General features: G+C 35.7%; 1 protein-coding gene across 1 annotated transcript in view; it reads right to left on the reverse strand.

Annotated features, from left to right (window-relative positions):
* Positions 1–937: 937 nt before the first annotated feature.
* The window catches only part of CUL4B (cullin 4B), a 31,433-nt gene continuing 5,503 nt past the window's right edge, over positions 938–26,867 (reverse strand). Inside the window, exons 4-21 of the mRNA XM_058536631.1 lie at positions 20,205–20,308; positions 19,622–19,691; positions 18,735–18,808; positions 17,773–17,935; positions 17,542–17,631; positions 17,161–17,243; positions 16,459–16,526; positions 15,390–15,508; positions 14,579–14,771; positions 13,461–13,565; positions 12,857–12,967; positions 12,311–12,396; positions 11,083–11,190; positions 9,565–9,678; positions 8,741–8,846; positions 7,225–7,397; positions 5,536–5,688; positions 938–3,381 (exon numbers count right to left, since the gene is read on the reverse strand). Coding sequence (XP_058392614.1) covers positions 3,286–3,381; positions 5,536–5,688; positions 7,225–7,397; positions 8,741–8,846; positions 9,565–9,678; positions 11,083–11,190; positions 12,311–12,396; positions 12,857–12,967; positions 13,461–13,565; positions 14,579–14,771; positions 15,390–15,508; positions 16,459–16,526; positions 17,161–17,243; positions 17,542–17,631; positions 17,773–17,935; positions 18,735–18,808; positions 19,622–19,691; positions 20,205–20,308 — 2,016 coding nt within the window. The 3' untranslated portion in view covers positions 938–3,285. The remainder of the gene's footprint in view (positions 3,382–5,535; positions 5,689–7,224; positions 7,398–8,740; positions 8,847–9,564; positions 9,679–11,082; positions 11,191–12,310; positions 12,397–12,856; positions 12,968–13,460; positions 13,566–14,578; positions 14,772–15,389; positions 15,509–16,458; positions 16,527–17,160; positions 17,244–17,541; positions 17,632–17,772; positions 17,936–18,734; positions 18,809–19,621; positions 19,692–20,204; positions 20,309–26,867) is intronic.

Consider the following 26,867-nt stretch of genomic DNA (forward strand, 5'->3'; position numbering starts at 1 on the left):
GAACCAAGTGTTTTCAGGTGAACAAATCTCTTCACTATTCAAATGTAAAGCAAATTTTTTGTTGGAAACTGAAAATTCTTGATTAATGAAGCATTAGCAAGGATACCATATAAAGCATAATTATGCAAATTCCTACTAGTACTGCTCTTTTCTTTTTAATGAACAATTTGGTTTGGCAATTTTATGTAGATGAGAGAACAGAACATGTTTATAACACTCCTGTCATTCACAGCATTAAACAGCATGGTCATTAAAACAAACAAAAAACAGCTAATATAAAAAAGATCTATGGATACTAAGATTAAAAAACCAACTTCTGAAAATCTTGAGACACAGATGTCTAACAGAATAAACTGATTTCCTGAACTGTACACATACGTGTAAGATAAGAATTTCAAGAGTATGGCTAAACATCATGTTAAGACCGTTCAACAGACTCAGGAACTGGGTTCAAAAAATCTTCTTGATCTCTGCTTTGGTAAGGTTCTTGAGGAGCATCTTACTGTGAGAGTATATGGCCCAGAATTCATATTAACAGAAAAGGCAGATCAAGTGCCATGACTAAAACAAGAGTATATTTAATCTTTCATTCTCCCCTCAACTTAAATCTGGACTAGTTTCATAGTGACTTTATGAAACTATTTGACTTTGAGGATTTGAATGAAACAATGTTTATACTTGTACTTGATTTTTCTAAAATATGACATTTAAGAATAAATACCCACCTTGAGGATTCCTGGGAATTTTACTCATCCTTTACCATACCCTTCTCCACATTCCTATAGCATTATCACCACACCACCACAAAAATAAAAAGAGAAATTTAAAAAATATCAAAACTGACAAATGTGAATTCATTAAAAGAAATTAGGAAGATTTTAAGTTCTATGGTTTAACTTTCTTAAAATATTTGAATTTTAAAGATCTTCTCCACAAACTTTTTTTAAATAAAAGTTTTATTGGAGAAAAATAGAACCACCACGTACACAGGGAAAAGAGCACAAAAATTCAACTGATACAGAACAAGAACTAAAAATCACAATTATCCAATGTTGTTTGCAATGACTTGTCAATTTCTTAAACAGCTCCCCTCAACTTCTTTTAATAGTCTTGCCAATTCTTCAGCTGAAACAGCATCAAGTTTTCAAAAAATTAAGAGCCTCAGGGAAGGGACCAGCTTTCAAGATAACAAAGGTAACACCAAGAGTCTCCTCATAACAGGACCGATTCTACCTAAAAATTCCTTGAGTGTAACTATCAAGCCTTATAGAACAGTCTACGTATCTCAGAGACCATCAGGGATGAGTTAGAACATTGAAGTCAATGGTCCAGTACAGAGAGACAGCAAACGATAGCTGCATTTTCTTGTCAGATGAGCTCATGTAAGGAAACCAGGGAGGAGTTGAGAAAATATAGGCAACGGCTGCTCAAAAAGAATTAGGAAGGCATTCTAAATACCACATATTGTTAAACAACAGTGTGCAAGTTGATGCAATTAAGAGAGAAACAGGCAACTTGTTTTAATAACTGGTCACAGGTCTTTGAGAATTCAAGAAAACAACTGACAGCAGACACAAGAGCCAAAGTCTCCTCAGCTGACGGTTAGGACTTAAGTATTCTTTCTAATGGCTCCAAATAGTCAAAGAAATATACTGTTGCAAAAAGTATTAAAGCTGTTCTGCTGGCCCCATGGCTTGGCGGTTAGGTGCGCGCGCTCTGCTGCTGGCGGCCCAGCTTCAGATGCCCGGCGCGCACCGACACACTGCTTCTCCGGCCATGCTGAAGCCGCATCCCACATACAGCAACTAGAAGGATGTGCAACTGTGACATACAACTATCTACTGGGGCTTTGGGGAAAAAAATAAACCTTAAAGCTGTTCTTATTTTTAACAAAATCAAAACAAAATTTTCTGCTTCTCCTCCTAGATCAATTCCCTTCAGAGCTTCAAAGAAAAACAAACAAGGAAGCAAAAAAAACCCTCAAAAAACAAAAAGCCACACAAAACTAAAAAACCAGTGATGGTAAAGAGAATCCTTTTACTCACATTATCAATTTGAAGAAAAAAACTTTTGCTATTTTCTATGTATGAACAATTCTAGGACACTCCCCTAAAAAGCAGGTGTCCAGTGGCTATGAGAACTCTTGTCTTCAAGCAATTTTGAAAGGAATGAGATCAGCATGAAACAGAATTCAAAATTCCCAGCTAGGGGGTGTGTGGGGAAAACCAGGAAGGACTTTTACATCTCAACAGGAAAGGCTCATTCACCAACAAAAAGAGTTGGGGTGCTTCCAAAATAAACTTTGGTAGAGAAAATAGGAATGCTAAATCCTAGGACGCCTGTAACAATCTACAATTGGTCCAAGTTAAAGACAAAACTGTGCAAACAACATTAAAGGAAGTTGAAAACTAATTGATGAACTTTTGTTCCTGTAAAAATTTACAAAACGTCGGTTTTGGTCTCTTTTGCGATGTTCGTATTGTATTCATTTTTAATATGAAGAAAGTTGGATTTTTCTCTCCTACCATGTTCTTCTAGTACAACTGATCAGCAATTTTCTATTTCAGCTATTTTTATAAGTACCTGTTAATCAGCACGGTAAACTCAGGGCTAAGCCATATACACATCCCAGAGTCATAAATGGAAAATTTTAGGATGTGTATATATAAGAGATTATGTAAGCAACTGTCCCTCTACTTGAAAACTTGTTTCCAAATAAGTTTTTTTAAAAGATCCCTTTCAGTGTAACAGAACATTACTTAGTAAAATATCAATAGCTATCACAACTTATTTTTCTTTTCAAGGGAAATCACAAAACAAGTGAACAACCAAGTCCAGGGTGGTTTTTCTATTTGATAAATACATCCAGAACTCTGTACAGTAAATAAAGTTTGCATGCAGTTTAAGTATCTTTAAATGACATTTTAAGCAAATAAACCTTTTGCTTCATAATTAATGGTGTATAAGAATCCCCCCTCCTTTTTTAATAGCCATAGGGACCTCTTCCCCAGTTCCAACGAGGAATCATGAAGACCAGGTACTTTCTTAAGAGTTTTCTGCACATCATACTAAATAACATGCAAAGAGTTCAACAACATTCTTCTTAAAGGTAAGTATTACTCTTTAAATGGGCATGTTAACCACTGGAAAAGTCCACTCAACTATTTCCATTACACTGCTTCATTTGGTCATCGGTAGTATAAAAGAAGTCAGACAATAGAGGATCAACAGGTTAGTTTATCCACTGGCTACTGCTTATTACATCAATGCTCCAAGGCCAACATTTTACGCAATGTAGTTGTACTGGTTGGGATTTTCTTTATCTCTTTCCATGTAGTCCCGGTCAATTAACGATTCTATTCTCTTCTTAAGGTCAGCAGGCTGTAAGAGAAGGCAAATTTTCAGTTCAAAGCTCATAACCATTGGCTCAAGCCCATTTACCAACACCCCATCAAAAAAAAAGAACAGTTTTGGCTCACTGATTTAATGTGTTCTCCTTAATTTTTTTAATTTTTATTTTTTTAAATCTTAAATTTTTAAAGATAAAAGTAATGAAAATAAACCAGGTTAAGAAATGTTTTTATATTACACATATACTGTCACACCTTGCCGTATTGCTATACGATACTTTCTATTATTTTTCTATTTTAAAAAGGTCTTCTAGGGGTGCTGGCCCAGTGGTATAGCAGTTAAGTTCACACGATCTGCTTTGCGGCCCAGGGTTCGCCGGTTCTGATCCTGCACTCAGACCTACGCACCGCTCATCAAGCCATCCTGAGGTGGTGTCCCACATAGAGCAGCTAGAAGGGTGTACAACTATGACATATAAGTACCTACTGGGGCTTTGGGGAAAAGGAAAAAAGGAGGAAGACTGGCAACAAATGTTAGCTCAGGGCCAATCTTCCTCAAAAAAAAAATTAAAAAAACAAGGTCTTCTAAGAACCAGCTATTCTCTGCACAGCTAAATACAAAAGACTAACTTATCCTAATTTCACATGAGGAACACATTATAATTTAGGGAAACAGAACGCTATTTAGTTTTGCCAAAACAGTTTGAGAAGATAAGTAGACCTTTACTATGGGCTAAAGATAGTTTTCAAAGTTAGGTTGCATTTTTATAAATTAAATAAAAAATTTACTAGTGAAATCACTATTTACAAGAATACTACAACAAATGGTTTGATAAGTGAAGTATCATCTCATAATTCAGATCTTAGTATTTCAGCTTTAACGTAAGAATTAACTGTTACGTACTATAAACGATTTGGATTTCTAAATCCTACTTGTGGTTTAAAAATCATCGAGAAAGGTTATAGCTTGTCCTCATGATTGCATTCTTAGCTCTTAGATGACAAAATTCCACTGTCTTTTGTATTTAGCCTATAAAAAGACTATAATCTTGCTTGCTAATAGACAGTTTTCCAGATTACGTAAAATAGCCACTTAATCAAGAGGGGTAGAGGGAAAATAGTCTGATAGGGCAGCCAAAATTTCAGCCAGTAATTTTACCCAGTAATTCCAAGGTCTGAAAATCAAAATGACTTTCTCTTAATTATGGTGAGAGACCTAGAATATCAGCACAATATTTATTATAGTTATCCTCTAACTTGCCTAGCCTCGGTGATCTCTCTGGCTGGAAGTGAAATGGTTACTAGGCAGAGCATGAGGGTTAAGAGTGTGGTAATGACAAGGCAGTATCATGTTTGGAGAGGACAGAAAGACGACTTTATCAGAATTAACAGCTAGTGAGCACTTACTATGTGCCAGGCCCAGTGTTAAATTTTTCACCTACATTATCTCATTTAAGCCTCACAATAATCTTATGAGGTAAGTACTATTATGAAGCCCATTTTACAAACAAGGAAACAAGCTCAACAAGGTGAAGTGATTTGCCTAAGCCCAAAGCTCATGAGAACCCTAACAGCCAAGAGTCTATCCAAACTCATTTAATAGTTTATCATCATAAGGATTTCGGAATCTTCTAAACCTTGTTCAACAGTCCAGTACAACACCACACTGTCTAAGCCTCTTTATTATTGGGCATTTACATTGGAATGTGTCCATTTAATGATCAATTTTAGTTTGCCAGAATTATCGCTAAACTTTTCAAAAAGATCCCTAATGATGGTTAGTTATCTGTATAGTTTTTAATGGACACTTATATAAGCTAACAGGTGATTTAACTTCATTTAAAATAACCAAATCTGTCAAATACCAATGTATTTCAAGGAGGAAAAAAAAAAGCAGCTCAAAAGAAATATAGTAAACGATCTTGAAAATTTCAAAGACTCATTCAGCAGCTAAACTTTCAAGTATAAGGGCTTTTATAAATTGTTTTCCCCTTTTGTCACAGCTGCCCACACATGCCAACAAAGGTTTTTTTGGAATCATATATATGAGCATGAGAAATTAAAACTTTTGTCCCTCCAAATGATCTTGAGGCTTTAATCTATGTTTGTAAGATTCGTATCTGCAAATCTAACATATTCTCTTTTATATGTAACAAGCTCAATATGAAAATACAGAAGTACCCACCTTTACTGGAAATTTCAACTGGTTGTACACTTCTGAAACAAGGAGATTGTGGCTAAGTGTCTTTCTCATCTTCATAATTCGAACAATTGCAGCATCAATTTGATACTGTCTGTCTTGAAATACTCTTTCTGTAGTGCTTGCTTGTTCCTCAACCTAACAAAAAAGTTTTAAACTTAGGAATTGTACCTGAAGTGAAACTTGATTACTTACACAAACTGTACATTTTGTGTATATGACACACTGTTAATGCTTTAAATATACTGAATTATCCAAAGGAATCTTATAAATACCGACAATGACAGAAAAAAACCCTACACACATAACTCCTTTCTGTCCTAATTATATTGCCCTGCACCAATGAAGTAATGCCAATATTAGTTAAGAGAAAAATACCATCTTTCAGTTGCTTTTCTAGAAGTAGATGTGGCTAATGCAGAATTTATCATTTTCTTTTACTCTGTCCTCAAAATCTTCTAAATGTGTCACAAGGGGTGACTGACAAGATTTCCATATGACATTAGCTTATCTGTGACAGTGACTGACTCTGACCCGTGACTCAAAGCATGGTACTGATAACTAGCTAAGCTAAGTAGAGTCCAACATTTTTTAAAAATTAATTTTTATTTTATAATATGCAAATCAGAAACGCACAAGTAGTGCTTATATTCATTCAAGACTAACAGCAATTTAGGTGTTTAGGAGTCAGTTTAACAATTTTAATGCTAAAGAAAAGATGTTCATCTTTAGCACCTAATTAAAACTACAGTTTGGGCTTTCTGTAGTCAGTTTCTGATACAGCATGAATGTTTTAAAAGGACACAATAATCTTCTAAGGGATTATCACATCTTTGATGTGAAGGTGAATAAGACAGGAACTTGTTTGAGATACTGACCTCTGCCCCACATTAAAACATTTCCTCAAGTACTGCATTAAACCTTACTGAATGGAAACCAACTGGTTTCAAATGCTGCAGTTGATGGTTCTCTTAGTAAAAGTCTCTTACAAATTCAAATGGCAAAAACAAACAAAATATTCACTTTTAATCAAAGAAATACTAAATTATTCAGATTTTTCACCAAGCAAGTTGGCAAAGATTTAAAAAATATATCATCTTTAGCGCTAGCGAGGGCATCATTAAGAGAGGCACTCATGCTGCTAGACAGTGTAAATCGGTGCAGCCTTTCTGGAACACAATATGGCATTACATATTAAGACTCTTAAAATGTTCACATTCTTTTACCCAAAAAATCTACTTCCATGAAAACATCATAAAGGAAAGCTCAAAAGAGATTAAGATTTAGGTACAAAGATGTTTCTTGCAGTTTTATTTACAATACTAAAAAGTTATGAATTTAATTGCCCAATGGTGGATGTTGGTTGAATAAATTATAATAGTCATGAAAAAGAATATTGTGTGGCCACCTGTCATTTTATGAAAAAATTTAATGCCACGGAAAAATTCTAAAGATTTAATGTTAAACAGAAAAAGCAGGATATAAAACTATGTTGAGTATCAGGCCCAACTGTGTGTACCTCCCTCCAAAAAAACTTAAAAATCAAATAATGAAATATACTCAGCTACATATGGGTACAAAAAATGTTAATGTTAGTATTATAAGCATAAAATTTTCTATTATGAACACACATAATTCCAGTGCATTAGGATGAGGAGAATGCAAAAGAAATACCGTTTCTTTCATCTGAATTTGATTGATCTTTATCCTGAAAAGTTTGTGTTTGAAATCATCATTACAAATGAATTTGTCACCATCTTCGATATCTTTGCCCTTTGGATTTTTCGCCAGAACTCTAGCTTTGCCACAGGCCAACGACTGCAGTGTTCTCCGTAATTCTCCATCCTCTGAAGAAGAAACGCTCGCTTAGTTATTTGTTACTAGATCAACATGAACAGCTGCATTCAGCCTCAATCTAGCTTCCATCCATCCCTCTATTAAAATTGCTTCCTTTTCCCCCCAAGGTCATCAACAACTTCCTCTTTGTCCTATACAATGGCTTTTTTCCTGGTCATCCTCTAAAGGCTTCAATTATCATTCTATGTGGATAACTACGAAATCTTCAGAAATGACATCTCACTTCTTTCCAGTCCCACATTTAAAGGACACCTCCACCTAGCTGTTTTATTATCACCAACTCCGGTTATGTCCAAAATTTTATTCATCATCTTCCCCATAAAACTGTGCTCTTTCCCATTGTTACCTGTGAAGCTACCAACCTAATCTGGTGAGAAACCTTGGAATCATCTTTTAACTCTTCCTTCTCCTTCATCCTCCACATACCTAGTAGTTGCTTCCTTAGAGATGTCTCTTCTCCATTCTCATTGGCCTCATTCTAGTCTAAGCCCCTCATCACTTTATGCCTGAATTACCCCACTAGCTTCTGGACTGGAATCTCTTCATCCTCTAAGCTGCCATATTGTCTATTGATTCCAGATGAGATGTCCAAATAAGTCACTTTCATTATGTTACACACTTGAGACCCTATAATGTAGGTTTTATCTGCTAGATTCATAAGGCTTTCCATGATCAGGCTCTACCCATTTTATCTATCTAACTTTGTATCTCACGACAGTCCCGCGCCACATAACAATGTTTCAGTCAACAATGGAGCGCATATACGACAGAGGTCCCATAAGATTAGTACCACATGGCCTGGGTGTGTAGTAGGCTATACCATCTAGGCTTGTGTAAGTACACTCTATGATATTCGCACAACGACAAAATTGCCTAAGGACACATTTCTCAGAACGCATCCCCATTGTTAAGTGACGCACGACTGTACTCTATGCTGCAGTTAAACTCTTCATGACTCCTGCCCACACTGTGCTCATTCCTATCTCCAAGCCTTTTCTCACAGTATTTCCCTTTGCAGCATATGCCTTCTCCCTAACTAAAACTTGAAGGCCCAGCTCAAGTCCCACCTCCTTCATGAAGGCTTTCCCAACTGTGCCAGTCCACAGTAATCTCTTGCTTCACTGAACTCCTAACACACTCCTAGTCAGCACCACAGATCGGTACTTATTGGTTGTGAAATTATTTCCAGTGTCATTTCCCCCTTTCCCCATGGTTATATTACGTGTGTTGAGGAGAGGGATTATTCCTTTGTATCCCCCCAGAGCTCTTAACTAGTGGAGTGCACGTAGTGGACACTGAATAATGCTTGCTAATCAACTGATTCAACACCAACCTATTCCGGTAGCCTGCTTGATCTCTTCTAAACTGAACTCCTCTCCCTCATTAAACATTAGCAGCACCAGTGTTTGAAAGAGAGAGACCTGGAGTTCTTTTTTACCCTGTTGGAGAAACAGCAGTATTTAGCCATCATTTTTTTTTAAAACACATGAAAAATTAATCAAATAACTAATCTCTTACAGGAAAAGCATTTTTCAATTAGCGGATTTAGAAACATGGATTAACATCCAGAAAAGCCAGTATGTTCAGTGTAGGATTTAGGTGTGCTCCTACCTAAAATAAGAGGAAGGACTGGGTGACCTTTCTACAGGTCTTTTTTTTAAGCCTTATAATTAAAACAGAACAACAAAGTAATGAAAATTAATAACTCAGCCTTATGTGTCATTACAGATATTTATCACGAGCAGCAAGAAATCGCCATTTCAAACGTATTTCTGACTTGTTTGATTCAGATTAGTTATGAAAAGCTGCGGGAAATTTTTGAAATTAGGTATGGGAACTGTTCCCCTTAACGCTCACTCCATTCTCTAGCTCCCAGCAACAAGAAGTTTCCTATCAAAAAGCAGCAGTGTGAATTCTGCATCCACAGGTGGGGAAAGGATAGGAGAAAAGGGTTGCTGGTTTTGGTTTTGCAGCAGGACCAATCAACTGTGGAAAAGACCACATTCTTATAATGTACACAAAGCTGTGACAAGTTATCACTGTGCTACGCAGATATTTAAGATAAATTTATAAAGTAGCCTAAACCTTCAAGTTAAGAAGGATGACCTCAATAACAAAGATGAAGGTGAAAACTAAGTTTTGGGAATATCCACTTACCTCTTTAAATTCTGCCTTTAGTACACAGTGTCCTAGAGTCGACTGCCACTGAAGTTTCCTGCCACTATGTTTGCCTAGGTAAAATGTCTTGAAAATTTCCTGAAGTTTTACCATCTACAGTAAATAAAATAAAGTTTCATTTAAGTTCTGTATCCAATATCACGTTCACTACTCTTTATCTTGTTTATTTTACACCTCATGTGTAATAATTTCTGGAAATTTTCAGACTATACCCAGTAGGTGCACCGACCACTTTGATGTAAGGTAATGATCTCCCAACTACCAAATCTAATGGCATTTACCAGTCTTTACACTCTTTGATCTCTCTGCAACATTTAATCATTCTCCCTTTTGAAACATTCACCTCCAGTGGCTTTTGTGCCTCTGCACCATGCTGCTTCCTTATTCTCACTGGTGCTTCTTCACTGGTTTCCTTCACAGGCTCCTCTTGCTACCACGTGCCAAATGTGAGCCTTTTCCAAAGTTCTGCCTCAGCCATTTTCTTCCTATTTTTACATTCTCCTTTTTTTTTTTTTTGTGAGGAAGACCGGCCCTGAGCTAACATCTGCCAATCCTTCTCTTTTTGCTGAGGAAGACTGGCCCTGGGCTAACATCCATGCCCATCTTTCTCCACTTTATATGGGACGCCGCCACAGCATGGCTTGACAAGAGGTGCGTCGGTGTGTGCCCGGGATCCGAACCAGCGAACCCCAGGCCGCTGCAGCAGAGCGTGTGCACTTAACGGCTTGCACCACCGGGCCAGCCCCTACATTCTCCTTAAGGAGAGAGATCTACTTCCTGGGCTTTCATGATCATCTCCATGGAGGATACTCAATATCTCTCTCTCTAGGCCTTAACCCCTTTTCTTTTTTTTTTTTTTTTTGAGGAAGATTAGCCTTGAGCTAACATCTATTGCCAATCCTCCTTTTTTTTTTGCTGAGGAAGATTGGCCATGGGCTAACATCCGTGCCCATCTTCCTCTACTTTATATGGGACGCCGCCATAGCATGGCTTTGATAAGCGGTGCATAGGTCCATGCCCAGGATCCGAACCTGCAAACCCTGAGCCGCTGAAGCAGAGTGTCCAAACTTAACCACTACGCCACCGGGCCGGCCCCCTTAACCCGTTTTCTAAGCTTCAGTCCTGAGTTAGACTTTTCCCCAGGAGTTAGGATGGATTTACTCAAGCACCCATCACTCAGCAATCCAACCCCCAGGTGACATATGGGCAAGAATTTTTGAGAGCTGGGCAGAGTGATGGGTACAATCTGGGGAACTGAAAGAAGGAGTCAGGGAAATTGGCCCTGAACCCAGAAACTTGGCATCATTAGCTACGCTCTAATGATATAAATTCGAGAGTAATATAAATAGAAGAGTAAAATATTAAAACAGTTGGCATGGTGCTGGTGTGCTTATTGACACAAACTTTTAAAAACTATCTATTTTTCGATGACAAGTAAAATAGAAGTGTCATGCATTTCTATGCTTATAACTCGAAGTCCTAAACAGCAACTCTTACCTCTGGTGGTAAATGGACTTCCATAGGCACGTATGTTGGCCAATAACCCATCGTCAGGATATTCACAGTTAATTCAATATTCCCAGGTACATTCTGGTTCTGCATATACTACAATAAGATCAAAAGACACACTGAGATCTTAAAAGTAAAAGTGCATACATTTCATGTCATAATAATGACCCATTAAAGAAGTTCCCCATGATAAAATTACATGCAAATACTGACCATCTTTAAAATAAAAGGCAACTATTAAAAGGACTATAAATGAAGCCTATATTAAATGCACTAGAAAAGTGCATTGGTTAACATTTTGGTATAATGGCATACAAGGATCACGTGACCTCATTAGAGGCATTATCAACTTAAACAATTTCTCACATATGGCTGGGCTATTATAGGATCTCTTCTCCATTCTTTCCCCCACACCACCTACAGTCCCCACCTTTGGAGACCCCTATGTGGATTGGAACACCTTGCAGCAACCCCCATTCCTCACCCCACCAGCCAGCCCAAGTCTCCGGTTTTTCACTTGCTCCACTGCCTGTTTGCAGGGGGTGACCTGAAGTGGGGAAGGAAGAAGAAGGGGAAAGGGCAAAGCAGAAAAACTCTATTCTGTAGCTACTATAGGACCCATGATCCTACTGACTCTGATCTTTCTCTTGAGTCTTCCACTCTCATTTCCCACTGTAGCAACACAGCGGTAAAGAAGTCATTACTAAAACCCTAGGAGAGGAAAATCTAATTTGCTATCACTATTACCTATGCTCTTAAATATTTCAAAATCACCTTCTACCAACATCTGCAAAGCTGTGGTTCTAGCTTTTCACTCCCAATGTCCTCAAAGGCCTTATACAACCACTCTATCACCTCCCCTCCCTCCCCATTGCCAGCTTTGAACATGCAAATCGCCAACAGTGATTAGATGCTGGAGAAAGCCCTGTTCTCACTATCCAGCTACAGCTTTTCTTGTCCTGACTTCAGTTCAATACATTTTATTTCTATTTTTGTGTTATCTTGGGTGTATATTGAGAATAAATTCTGAAGTAGGTCAAATATACTTACATTTCATTGGGGATTTTTCTCTCTACTGTGAATACCATCTAAGTTGCTATGAAGTATGTACATCAAATACATGTTTCTATTTATCCTCTTCAGTACAACCACAGCAAGGAGATAACTAAATATATTTAAGTTTGAGGAATTAAGTAAGAGTTTAACTCACTTTTACCTGTTTGAACTGAATCATGATGTCTTTAGAAAGTTCCATGTCTTTAAACATTCCTTCAAGTTTGCTGGTGAAAGCAGCTCCACATTCTATTAAAGATGTTTACACATTCATAATATTTTAAAGTGGTAAAAACAAAGAATTTAAAATTGAAAACATGAAATGCAAAACTTACTTTAGCATGAAATATGATCTGTAACTATTCATAAGAATAAAGAAATCCTTACCCCAAAGTGTATGCCCCACTAATTCAGAATGAAACTCTTTAATCCTGTAGTAACCTTATCTACTATTTAGGCATAAGATAAATGGGAAATTTTTATACAAATAATTAAAACAAGAACAATGGTTTATTTTTTAAAAAAACGCAACAGCTCTGGATATGTACAATAGATTGGAAACCTCCTGAGCTTACTTAATTTCCATTTTCATCATACAAACAAACAATGATTGATGAAAGAGGCAATCAACTGAAAAAAGTAAAAATTAAGCTAACTCTTTCCTTCAGAAATCAAAGAAGAAAAGGAACAGAAAGAATGACAAACATACCATGTTTAAGTTTGGACAGCATTGATTTTTCAGCATCTACAGATGCACTCTTCCCAACTAACAGGCGCTTGGCTAAATCTTTCTTATAGAAGGCCTCAAAAACATCCTTACCTATGTTAAATAAAACACAACTCGTAATTTTTCAATAAAAAGTTCTGACAGAACTGCTTCAAAGTGCCTAATAAATCACACCATTACTCCAAGTTATTTAAACTTATACATTTTATCCAAGTTTGTTAAATGCAAGAAACATTAGTGGTAGATTTCTGTGCCAGACATTTCAAAAGTTATTTGCTGTAAAGAATTAAGACTGCATTAACTTTTCTTTAGAAAAGCTTTAGTTGACTGGTAGCTTTAGCGTCAATACTCTAGAGATTAAAACAAGTAGCAAAAATCAAGGCTCTTAATAGTGGAAAAGTCAAAGCACAAAGCAATTAAGTAACATTCCTCAAGTACTCCAATGAATTAAATGCAAGAAATATAATAGAATTTTAAATCTCTAAGTCCCAAATAAATACTCCCTCCAGGTTGATTATATTTGCTAGTTTCTCTGTTGAGTGCTTTGTTTTAAAAGAAAAATATTAAATCAAAAATAAACACTTACCATAGATAAATCTAAATATGATCATAATTTTATCTAACATTTTTTCAAGTTCTTCATCTGTTGCTTCTTTGTTGCCTGCGCGGAGCTTCGAATCTACATACTTAGCTAAAATGGGGGAAATGTTTGTTGTTTAGTGATAGTGGGTATTCATGAGGTACTGGGCACTATACACACCCAAACAGGAGTATGATATACTGAGTTTTTCAATGCTTCAGAGGTATACATGCATTTTTTAAAGTCTCCAAAGTCAAGGAGATCAAGTTACTTATTCAATGTAACAGAGCTAATAAAGAACAGAGCCTGAACTCAAACCCAAGTCTTCTGGCATAAGATCTAATGTACTTTCCACTATACTGATGCTTATTAAAATGGAGTATGGGTACGCAGGAGAGGGTGGTGTACATAGCCCTGTGCTGGGATCATCAAAGCCATTGAAAGACATGGCACATCTTCTGGAGTGTCCCTTTTACACGGACGGTAAGTAGCCTTAAACACTTTTGTATTAAAACAAACCAGATACGTTACAGAGTAGAAGGCAAAATACTGCAAAAATTTTAAGGATAAGTAATAAACCAACGAAATTTCATCCTTTTGGCAGAGGACCCTAGACCTTCTCAGGGTACTTCCTCCTCTGACATTAAGGGGTACTTAGGTGAGAAAACCTGAGATGCACTGCAGTATACCATACCCTTACACCAAATGGGCCCAGATTATTAAGTTTATTTTCGTCCTGGACGTTTTTCCTTTTTCACTGGCAACTGTAATTTCGAGCTATCATGTCTTGTAGCCCTAAGTGTGGGCCTCTGGAAATAGCCCCCTGCCCCGCCTCTAAATTGCTGTAGGCTTGGAAAACAGATAACAAGCTTATTATAAATAAAAGTAAATAGGGTCCAATGTACTGTCTTACAAAGAAAATATCATTCTTGACATGTGGGCTTTGAGATGTTCTTAGCTTGAAGGACTTTTTCCTTATATCCAGGTTCTTAGAAACTATCAGCTAAGCAACATCAAATAAATAAGGTGTTAATATACAAACAACCCTGTCAAAACTTCAGGTTAACTGAAGTTTTTTGAATAAAAGAACATAAAATAACCAGAAAAAAGGACTGGAAAAATACCTATAAGTTCAGCAGGTTTGTTTGGTCTTTTGTTAATGAAGGTTTCAAATGCTTCTTTCATGGCGTTGATAAATTTTTCATTCTTCAGAAAACAGATATCAATTATATGGTCAACCTTATCTTTAAAATCCAGCAATTCTTGAACCATAGTTTTATCTTTTTCAGGATTAATTACAATAGTGCTGCCAAATGCCTAAAAAACAAAAATTACCATTTTTTACTAGAACTGAATTATCTACAATGAAAACAATCCCAAAATCATATTTTAAGTAGGTACATCTATTTTAAAATCTCAAAAAATTAAAATAAAGCTGTTTCTGAAGTCAGAAAAACAAAAAGTAAAGTGATAAAACATCTAGACGGATACCATTCATCTATAATCATAAAATAAAAAATGACCGTTGGGTATACAATATCATAATGGGGTATTATTGTAAGTCTCTACGCTCTTCTCCCTACTTTTAAAGAAGTCAGCTCTGAATTTTTTTTAAATGGCAATCTGGCTTCAGTGTAAGATTGAAGAAATGAAAGGAATTTTGGATCTCAAAAACGTCCTCCTTCTTTTTCCACATTCACTGCTATAAGTATTGGAGCTAGAAATCATGTCAGACATCAAGAAGGTAACTGTTTTATTGCTGATTTTCCACACAGCTATCATTCTCAGGTTGGTTGCCCTCAAAACTCTCATTACTTAAAAAAATATTGCATGTAACAAGTAAGAAATGCTTGCTGATATGTACTCTGAGTATATAGACTATAAGCTATTAGAGAAAAAAAATAGCAGGTTAAATGGCAGGTTAATTGTTAATACCTTAATGTATTCGATCCACTGTTGCAATAGAACCTGAACACCACCTCGAACTCTACTGAAGAGCTGATACAGGAGAGATAAATCTTGAATTCGGTTTTCATCAAGGAGGTTATTTAAACCTGAATTTCAAACATTTTGATGTTAAAAAATGGTCAACAAAAATGTCAGATATTTTAATGCAAATTAACTTAAATTATTATTGTGATACTGGTCTGAACTATGACTAGTCTGTGAAGTTTAATATAGAGATTTGCTTTGAATTAAACCCAAATAGACAATCACCTTTCCAAGTGAAAACTAAATATAGGGAACTTTAGTCTAAATAAAAATAATTGTGTAACAGTTTGTGCCACTTAGCATGTGTGTAGATCAGATGTATAAACCAATTTACAAAAACTGCTTTACACAAATACACATTATAAATACCTCATATATGCAGTAGCCATATTATATCTGGCTTTAATTAGTGTACATAGCTATATATCAAAGTATTGGATATGGCCTGTGGTATATAAAAAAACCATACATTAATAGGCCAAGTTTAAATGAGGTTCTAACATATTTGATTTTTAGAATGAAATAATGGTGTAACTGCATTAAAGTTCTAAAATATATCCATTTCATACAAAAGAAAAGATGGCTGGAGAGAAAGATAAGACTCTGGCCTATTTGTGGCATTGTCAAAGTAAAATTCAGGGTATACTCCAAAGATCACTTAGGATTAGTAGAAGTACCTGGTTTCATATGCTATGAACAAAAACATCTGTGTGAAAAGGAATGCCTTTCCTTACTGTAGTCTTACAAATTAAGTCAAGAATTCCCAAATTCCTACTGTTTCTTTACTGGTGTTAGTGGACCCCTCTCATCTCAGTGCCTGTATCTTTAAGCTAAGGAAAAGCGGCACCTCCTGAAAGTTTACTGTAATAAACAGGGAAAAGGGATCGTATCCATCCTCAGAAATGCAGTCACATGCTATTAAGTTTTTTAAAAGGGAAATCTTTAAAAATTCGCTCTACTTGTTTGCTGCTACCATTTAAAAGTAATTTCTTATTTATAAATTGCCAATTACCTTTTTGAAGAATTGCTGTTAAGTGTTCACCTAGAAGTTGTTTTTCTACAGTAGCAATTAATGACTTCCTACAAGGAAAAAAAGTTTAGAATGACTGACATTTGACTTTGCTGAAAATTTAAAAAGCCTCTCCTGGGGGGGAAAAGTCAAATACCTCATTTGTATTAATTTCAATATTCCTATTCTACATATAAATTTATTGGTGCTCAGAGTTACTCTACTTTAGGCCTAGAAAAAGGAAAACACTGCATATTTCAGAATTTGATCTACATCGTGAAATAAGTATTTCCATGGTCATGCTGTGGTTGGCTTTTTCCAAGTTTCTCTGCTTTTATTAGGAAGGTAAAGAAGTTATCTATGCTGCTTACAGGAACTCCTTGGTTGGTAATACTTAGGGAAGCACAGTTTCTCTGATAAACACCCACTGAATTTCAATCGGCCTGAAGATTTCAAAGATCACATCAGCTTCTAACACTATTTTTTAATTATGTCCTAAACACATACACACAACCAATAATCAAATCCTTGGTTAAATCTATTTAACTTGGGAAAATAACAACTTGAAGTTTGCATTATGAAAACAATTCTTAAATCTCAAGTCACAACTGAAAATAGTAACTAACATGTTTGGGGATGCCTAAAGTGCCTTAAGTGATTCAACAACACAGGTTAAGGCTATTAGGCTGAACATGTAATACTTACTGGGTGGTCTGATCTAAGTAAGTAATAAGTCTGTCTGCTTCTTCTTCTAGACGTTTGTTAACATGATGAAGATATTCAGGAACCTACAAAGATAGTTTTTTATATTATTGTTTTTCTCCCCATAAATCATTCAGAAAATGTCAAGTCCAAAAGATCCTGGGAGCAGCCCTGTCAAATGTGACAGGGTTGAATCATATGTAAAATTATAGGTAGAGTATATGATCCAGAATTCTGGCCTTTAAGAAGAGAGAAAAGAAAGGAGCACCTAAGTGAAAGAAAAGCACCACAATGCTGGGAAGATAAATGTAAAGGGCAGTTTATGTTCTATAAAGTAAGGTCTATTGTGAGACAGTGAATTTATTAATCATGATCTTTAAATACCTCTCTTTCCTGCATTAATTTTTGGCCTTCGGCTGCATAGAGCCGGTTAGTTTCTTCCAAAAATCGTTGTTCAAAAGAATCCTGATAAATCTGGGAGGGGGAAACAAAATAAAGGAGTTCATTTTTTCACTAAGTATTTACTGAACGTCCTCTATGTGAACAGCACTATGATTTTTAAACATCAAACTAGGGATAGCAGGCAGCTCTGTAGTAAGTGAGTAGTTAACTTACTTGCAAATCAGAGAGCATGCTTAAAAGGCTTCGGAGTAAACTTCTGTCAATAGCTTCACCATTCCTTTCTCTCTCAATCAAGAGAAGAATGCCATCAATTGTCTTATTCTGGACTTTCTGGTCACTTATAATATGAGCCCTAAACAACTCCAGTCCCATGTCCCTAAAATAAAAGAAAATATATAATCTAAAATAATTGACAACAATACCACTTCTGGAGAGGCTTGCTTAATTGCTCACCACATGCTAATTAGGGCTCCAGGCTTTGAAGCAGCAATTGTTAAAGGATAAAATCCACACATTTAATTCTAAATGGTATTATTAGATTAAAGTACACAGGAAACTCATTTTGTCTTTAATGAGAACTGAAGTTAAATTCCTGTCTTCCAAGTTTTGTTGTATTATTTCCTTTGGTGGATTTCTTCCTTGGACAAATCAAGAGACAAAAGTAGTTCAAAGATATAAAATGGTCTTCACTGTACTGGTAAAGAAGTGCGTAACTGGTCATTTGTCACCTGGCTTCAGTACTCAAAAATCAGTAAACTCCCTGACAACCGCTGTAGGTAGATGCTAGGCACATGGTGGGGAAAGAGCTTATTATACTATTCTATTTTTGTGTGTACATGGAATTTTCCGTAATAATGTTAAAAGATAACGAGGGAACTCTTGATCAGCAACAAAATGATGTACACTCAGCTAGTCCAGAGCAAACTTTAATCCTCCTGACTAACAAAAAATCTTCATAAATTATTATATGCTCAGGGAATGTTAGTTATCTCCAATATTAGCATAGGCAAAACAGAATTAAGAAGGTAAAATTGCTATAAATACAAGTCTAGAAGCCAAATGTGAGTTTTTAGAAGAATATTCACAGTATCACTTACTCTCTTCCATTAGTGTAATTAAGATTTGACTATGATTTCTAACAAATCTTTTCATAATTTTTTTTCTGGCATCCTTACCATATAGATGGTAGCATTGAATTCTGAAGAACATAAGTTCTATCCAGAAACAAAAAAATGCTCCTGATCATGATCTGCCAATGAAAAAAAAATAAATTAAACAATTTTTATACTTTGTGAAGCTGAAATACTTGTTCTTGATAAAATAAGAATAAAATTTCAGGGTTTGCTCATATACATACTAGACTACTAGGATCAAACATATAGATAAACATATTTACCTGAGAACGCACCCATACCATGTTTACTAACCTATACTATTGTCTTAATCCTTGCTGTAGTTTCCAGAAAAGGGACACTTAAAAAGGTCCTATTACTCCTTGGCAACTTAACAAGTAACTGAAAATAAAAACAGGCAATCAAGGGGACATGCATACCATTCTTCCTCAGTAACAGTGTTCAGGGTGAAGCTACCTTAAGTGTACGTGTGGGGTTTTGGGTGGGGAGGGACGGATTTTAAGATTTTTAATTTGCAGAATATCTGGTATTATTTTATACCAGATTACAGAAAAAGGAAAAGCTTGTGATCTGAATAAGCTAAAATACAGGACCATCAGGCACCTTCATAGGTAATCAAACAGTGGGCGGGACATATCCATCAAGACAGACAAAATGAAACTTTTTTAATGAGATAAATACTTTTTGGTTACGTGTGACAAAAATTAAAATGATCCTAAGGTGCAAGTCATTCTAAAATGCTGGTTTACCCATAACTTGCAGTTTTAAAATAGAAAACTCAACCAAAATTAGTTTCCAATTCAGAACAAGAGCAGATATAGAGGCAGTCCACCTATTGCAAAGCTTTTAAAACTAATAGTCCTGTATTTAAAGAAATTTATTTTTTAACTACAATATTTAGCTGAAATATAATACTTTTTCCAGCTTACCATTTGTCTGCAATGGTTTTGCCAGCATCTATCGATCTTCTTTAGAAAAAGAACACTATCCAATGAATCCATGAGACATATGTTAAGGAAATTTTAAAGCGCTTAGTACAAGCAATACATGCGATGTAAGAGTACGTTTGCCTTAAATATGGAATACTCTACATACTAAATGAAACTAAATAGCACTTAATCACAGAACAAAATGCTATGTTTTAAACCGTAAAAAAAAAATTTAGCTCTCACTAAAAAATACCTTTAAAAACAAGTCTTAGACATAATTGAGCATTGTGTCTTCAGTTTATGATTTCCCTTAGAAGATTATCTTTTCTCAAACGGAAATTCATTAGGACAAAAAGGGTAAAGACATAAGGACATCTTATTCACACTAACACCACAATGTAGATTTGGACCCTAATTAAAGCTGAAAAGTCAAAAATTTGTTTCTTCTTTCTCTAGAAGCAAAATGAACAAAAATAACAAACCTACAAAACACAGGCATTCCATTTCAAGCTGGGTTAAATAGTGAGGGATAGGGAGGGAGGAGAAGATGAAAATACAAGAGTTTTTGTTTTTAAAAGGATATTCTCTGAACTGATGAATTTGTGCTTTGATGTGATCTTCACAAATCTGTCTCAGCTGTTTGTACAAGTTTGCAGAAATCTTGTAAGAACAGAGGTTTTCTACAGCCTGCAAGATTAAACACATACTTAAGGAGAAAAAGGGGGGGGTTTCAATGATTTACATAAAATTCTTATTATTTTGATATTTCTACCATGTCAGCTTATTAATAAGTTATTCATCCATTTAAAAAACAAGGTAAAACAACAAAATATCAATGTAGGTAGTGAACTTTTTCTTAACCAATGTACTGTACCAAAAAAAATTAATATTTTTATTATGGCTGTACAGGTAAAGGATGGAGGGGTTCAAGCCAAGTTCTCCCCTGTGAAGACATCCAATTTAAAACTGCTACATATAAATGCTGTCTTGCTCTTAAAAATGTTGTTTTAATAAGCAGAATTCCATTCTGAGTTTAAAAAAATAATCTCACCAATTGTTTATCAGATGGGTTGGGCGGTCCAATTACCACTAAATTAAAATGTATTTATACTTTCTTTGGTTTTCCTGCACAGAACAGTGCAGAAATTATTGGTAACAGGATTATAATGAGTATGATATAATTAAACACTAAGTATTTTTATCCAACATTTCAGTTTAAGAATATTTAAATATTCACGTTTTAAAACTTGTACAACTGAATAAACAATAATTACAAAAGAAATGACTGTATTTTTACTTCATTCTAATAGTTGAATTGGTCTTCTTTTATACTCAGATCCCAAAAGGACAAACTTCATATTTCAGTGAGTTTTTGTTATGCGTATCAAAAGACTTTCAAATTTAAAACAACAGGCCTGGTAAAACTCTTAGGATGAACTCTGATACAAGCTACTATTCCAAATAGTAATGACTTAAGTATAACATCGGGATTCCTTTCTCACCACAACAGAAGGCAAAAATTCAATTAAAACTGATTCTAAGGGAGCATCCAAGTTCTCTTGGTTGGAGTGGAATTTTACAAATGTGTAGTTGCAAGTCATATTCCCAGTATGCATGTCCAGTAAATAAATAAGCAAATGAAAAGAAAGCTTAAAGAAAATCACTTATACCACTAGAGGTAAGGCACCACACCTCACCAGGAAACAGTAAGCCAATTAGATCCAGCAGCTTCAGAGAAATAAGAAGGCCGAGTCTCCACTGGCCACCTTCCATGGGGCCTTGGGTTAGGCCACAAATGCCTGGAGGGTGTGTTTATATTTATTTCATGTGCCTCTCTGTTCACGTTGGTTCTCTATGGATTCTCCCCCTTCCTCCTTCAGTAGTCTTCTCATTGTATCTCGGTGGTCCTTTTGAGTGACTCATTTTCTCAGCATTTCTCATTTCGCTGCCTAGATTCTGCTTTTGTATTTCATCTTCTCCACATTTTCCACTTCCAGTACTTACTCCATTCCCTTCTGCTGTGTTCCTTTCTCCCATACAGTAGTTCTCAATGCAGCTACTTATTTTCTCATACAAGATACCATATTCCCTTCCCACTCAGCTAGGTCCCACTTCTTCCAGTAAGCTTTCCTTAACTGCCTCAGCTACCAGTGACTCACCTGGCACTATCACCAATCATACCACACTGACTTGTCACTGAGTCAATACCACATCTTTTTATGTGTACATCTTGTCCCCCATCTTTCCTTAAAGACAGAGAGACCATGTGCTCATGTATCTGTATGTTCTTTAATACTTGTTGGGCTTTGAACCAGGTGAATATAGTAAATATTCAAAAAACCAATGTATCTACAACTAGCAATGTGTCCTGTACAAAGAAGGGGCTTATAGTGTAAGGAAAAAACTGGCCAGAAAACATAATTACAATACCCTGTGCTAGGTGCTATGATTGGGATAAGCATAGAGGTGAGTGAGATAAAGAGCTGGAGTCCCAAAGACCCAGAGGGAAATGGATAAAGAGCTAGTAAGAGGGCCGGCCGCGTGGCTTAGCGGTTAAGTGCACGCGCTCCGCTACTGATGGCCCGGGTTCAGATCCCGGGCGCGCACCAATGCACCACTTCTCCTGCCATGCTGAGGCCGCGTCCCACATACAGCAACTAGAAGGATGTGCAACTATGACATACAACTATCTACTGGGGCTTCGGGGAAAAAAAGGAGGAGGATTGGCAATAGATATTAGCTCAGAACCGGTCTTCCTCAGCAAAAAGAGGAGGATTAGCATGGATGTTAGCTCAGGGCTGATCTTCCTCACCAAAAAAAAAAAAAAGAGCTAGTGGGAATAGTGAGAAATAGAGAATTAAGCCGGGCTTTATACGCACACAGCCTCACCTGTGTTTAGCTGAAGGGTGGTTTAGGACACTAGAGGCAAGAAAAGCAGGCAAGACAGGATCATCCAAGCCGAGTTTTGAAGGTCAAGTTGGAAGAGAACACTCTGCTTTTCTAATTTAGCCTTGACTGCTTCTTAACATATAGACCAGATCTAGTAATTTCCCTTCCTCGACAACCTCCCATCAAACTCTTCATGTACTGTTCTGGAGAAATCCCATAATAAGTATAAAAAAATACAAAGGATTGAACAGTGTGGTGTGGTGCATGGTCTACTACTATTAATGTAAAAAAGAGAAAATGAATAAAAACATACAGTTGTGTTTTTACATACATAAAACATCTCTGGAAAGATACCCCCAAAACTAATAACGTTTGTGGAGAGGGGAACTAGCTTGGGGGACTGGAGGATGAGGTGGAAGTGAAACTTTTCACTACATGCTCTGTAATACTTTTTGGGCTCTGAACCAGATGAATATATTAAGTATTCAAAAAACTTAAATACTTGCCTTACCCAATAAAACTCTTTCTATCTCCCCAACCACCACACTTGCAGCATGGCATTCAAGGCTCAGTCTTAACTATTTTAGTCTCATGTCTGTTTATAATCTTCCACACACTCTCTGATCTAAACACTCTGCTTTCCTCACTTTTAAGCAAGGTTTGTTTGGAGCAGTCATGTGTGCCTAAAATAGTGGCTTCCAAAAATTTTTGACAAGGCACAGTAAGTAACACATTTTACGTCACAATCTATTGTACATAAAATAAATTTATGTAACCGAAACAAAATCTTCATGAAACCATTACTACATGTGATGTACTCTGATATTTTCTGCTTTATTTCTTTAAAAAAATGCTGGTCATAAACTACTAATTTCATGAACCTACTAGAATATAAACACCTTGGGGGAAAGGACTAAGTGATCTCTACATGCCCATGGTGTCTGTCCAGCTTTGCAAAGAGTAAGCAGTCACTGATTCAACAATGACTGAGTACTCACTAAGTACTCTGTATCCTGTTAGGTGCTGGGACAGAAACATGAATAAGAAAGGGTTAAATCACTACTTAGGAGTTTGAGATAAGCTCTATTTTATTCCAGATCTTTGAAATGCACTTTTAGAAATGTATTATTTTACTTTCACTAAAAACTTTGGAAATCCCTGAAAGTTTTATCTAGTATAATTATTACTAAAATAACCTCACTTCACAGGCAACTATTTGTATTAAACAGATTCTAGATAGTTTTACAAGTCTCTTAAACAGAACTAGCTTTTTACTTGAGCTCCCAATCATTACTGGTAAATATGCTGCCTTAAATCCTTTTTGAAGGTAGTCAGGTATAAAATAAAAACATTCTATCTCCAAATCCCAGCCCCTCCCCCCCAAAATCCATATATGTCACATCAAAAACGTGTTTGTCTGGGGGAAAAAACACACTCCAAAAAAAAATATAAACGTGTAGCAAATGAAATGAAAAACTATAGTTTGTGAAATTTGATGCTTTGGGGAATATAGGATTTAAGAAACAGCAAAGGTGCACAAGATTTGCATTTGGGACAAGGGAAGGAGTAGAAACGAGGGTGAGAAAACTAGAATAAAAAATGAAGAGGATTAAAATAAGGATAAAAATACAAAGAGTGCAAAATAATTAAACATGGTAAAGGAGGAAATCTAGAAATTTTTCTGATTTAACGAACAACAGACACTAAGAAAGATATTAAATTCCCATTAGGGTGCTGAAATCTGGTCACTAACCTAATGGAGTGGGTCTTATTTTTCAAACCATATGTTTAAAGAAAGAAAGGAAAGAGCACACCACAAAACTTTGCAACAGCTGATACAGCAACAAAATCTAAATTATCTTTCTTTTTATATCTAGTACAAATGGCTACAATAAGATACTCAAAATATATCAAAAACTAAGAATTTGCAGAAAGGAAGACAGACAATGAAAGCTAAATTATTTTCCTTTTTACATCTAGTCAAAAGGGCTTAAATAAAACTGAAATTATCAAGGACTAAGAATTTGTAGTTGCATATTTTTTTAAATAGCTGGGATAGTATTAACAATTCACTAAAAAGAGGAGCGATACATAACCTGACAGACTAAGTTTAAAAATATCAACAGAGGGCCGGCCCCGTGGCTTAGCGGTTAAGTGCACGCTCTCTGCTGCTGGCGGCCCAGGTTCGGATTCCGGGCACGCACCGACCCACCGCTTCTCTGGCCATGCTGAGGCCGCGTCCCACATACAGCAACTAGAAGGATGTGCAGCTATGACATACAACTAACTATCTACTGGGGCTTTGGGGGAAAAATAAATAAATAAAAATCATACAAAAAAATATCAACAGAGTGACAACTGTTAAACAAACTTACATAGAATACAATAACTAGTCATCTTTGCTAAGAATCTAACTGCTCGCCTATAACCATTGACTGCTTACGCAACCAGATTTTACAATGGATAATAACCTATACTGAGACGAATGCACTATTTGCTTCCAGTGTTGTGGTCATCTACTTGATAAATGAATAATTAATAGAAAGGTTCATTATTTAAGATGTATTTCACAAAAAGCTAACCAAATAAGAGTTCCTGTTATTAATGATAGATAAAATTATTTTCATCAGAATTGAAGTATGGACTAGGCTTGCCTCCAAAAATAATAGCTAGACATTTATATTAAGAATAAATGTTATACTTTCACATATAAACAACCAGCCAGCTCCAAAAAAGGTAACTGATTTAAAAACACTACACAGCAACTCATACAAAGGCTGAGAACATGAAGAAAATAATCCCATTATTTAAAATATTACTTAGTAAAAAAATCACATGCCAAAACCAAAATTCCAACTATTAAGATACCACATGTAAAAACAAGACACATTCTTGAGAAGTGCAGAGGGACACTGTTCCTAGAGAGTTCCTCTCTTTTTCTATTATTTTTTCAATTTGGCTAATGGTGTCTACTGACACATATTTGGAATGTAATCTATTTATCAGCCAGCTGTTCTGGCCCAGTGTGGATTTAGAATCTAAAAACATGTGTGACTTTAGAGCTGTATACTAAAATGTTATCTTAAAGATATCATTTTAAAGACTCAAATATTTATCATCATCATCGTCATTGATGACATCCAGATATAGCAGGAACTGTAGTAAGTACCTGTTTGCAGTATTTTATTTACAACTAAACAACCCTGCCATATAGGTAGTGTCAGTCTCCCTATTTTGCAAATGAGGAAAACCAAGGCTTAGAGAAGTAACTCACTCAAAGTTATCATGAGTGGCAGATCTCTAATCTAAGGCAGGCTGATCAACTCAGTCAGTGCATTTAACCATACTCCTATCTGTTGTTAATCAAAAACAAGCAAACAAACAAAAAAGACCAAACCAAAACAACATTAACCATCGCTTCACACTTACAGGATTTCAAGGTTGTCAAAGAAAGATAATTTTTAAACTCAGGTACAAATCTCATTTAAAATCACTTTTCAAAGACAATGTTTGCTTACTGCCAAGGCACTCAACAGCATGTTCTGGACAAGAAATTAAAAACTTAGGAGGCAGTACACGCAATCCACACTAGGGACTTCCACACTTAAGCTTTAAAGCAAAATGGTTTTGTAGGCACAGAAAAAAGTTCTGCATAAGTATATGCCAAATTTATATGTGTTTACTTCAGGGACAGAGTGTGGGATGGGGTAATGAAAAGTTTGGAGAACTTTTGTTTGGTATACTACATACTTTCATATTGTTTCAATTTTAGGAGAGTAATTTTAAATTACATTTCAACCAGTCAAAATCAAACAAGCACCTGAAATACAGATGGTATGAAATAATTTTACTCCCTTTATTCTTTTATCCTCTTTTTTGAACTTGAACATCTCAAAATAATCTTTCTGAGAACAATCGAAAGGAGCATTTGTAAAATTAAGGTCAAAAACAACAAAAGAGCTAGAAACAAATGCTTTTGAACTTAGAGCAGAAGTAGTAAAGAATTATGAAAAATGCAAATAATGAAAAGTTATAACACTGATTTTAGGCTGAAGAAATGCAACTGAACAATAGCAGGTAATAATTCTTAAGTATAAAAAAGGAAAAACACAAAAAATGTAAGCTATGAGCTCTTGAAACATAAAGGGATTTAAGAGAATCAATTTATCAGGAAAAATATTTTTGAACCAAAAGCTACAGAAAAATATTTAAAGTAAAGTAAATAGGGTTTATCAACAACCACAATCAAGGTTATATGAAATATGGTAACGTTATTGAAATTAAAGATGCTGAACACCAGCATATCCAAATAAACACCATATACGTGCATGAACGAAAAAAATTATCTTCTTTGATG

Source organism: Diceros bicornis, chromosome X (assembly GCF_020826845.1).
Source record: "Diceros bicornis minor isolate mBicDic1 chromosome X, mDicBic1.mat.cur, whole genome shotgun sequence".
Taxonomy (NCBI): Eukaryota; Metazoa; Chordata; class Mammalia; order Perissodactyla; family Rhinocerotidae; genus Diceros; species Diceros bicornis.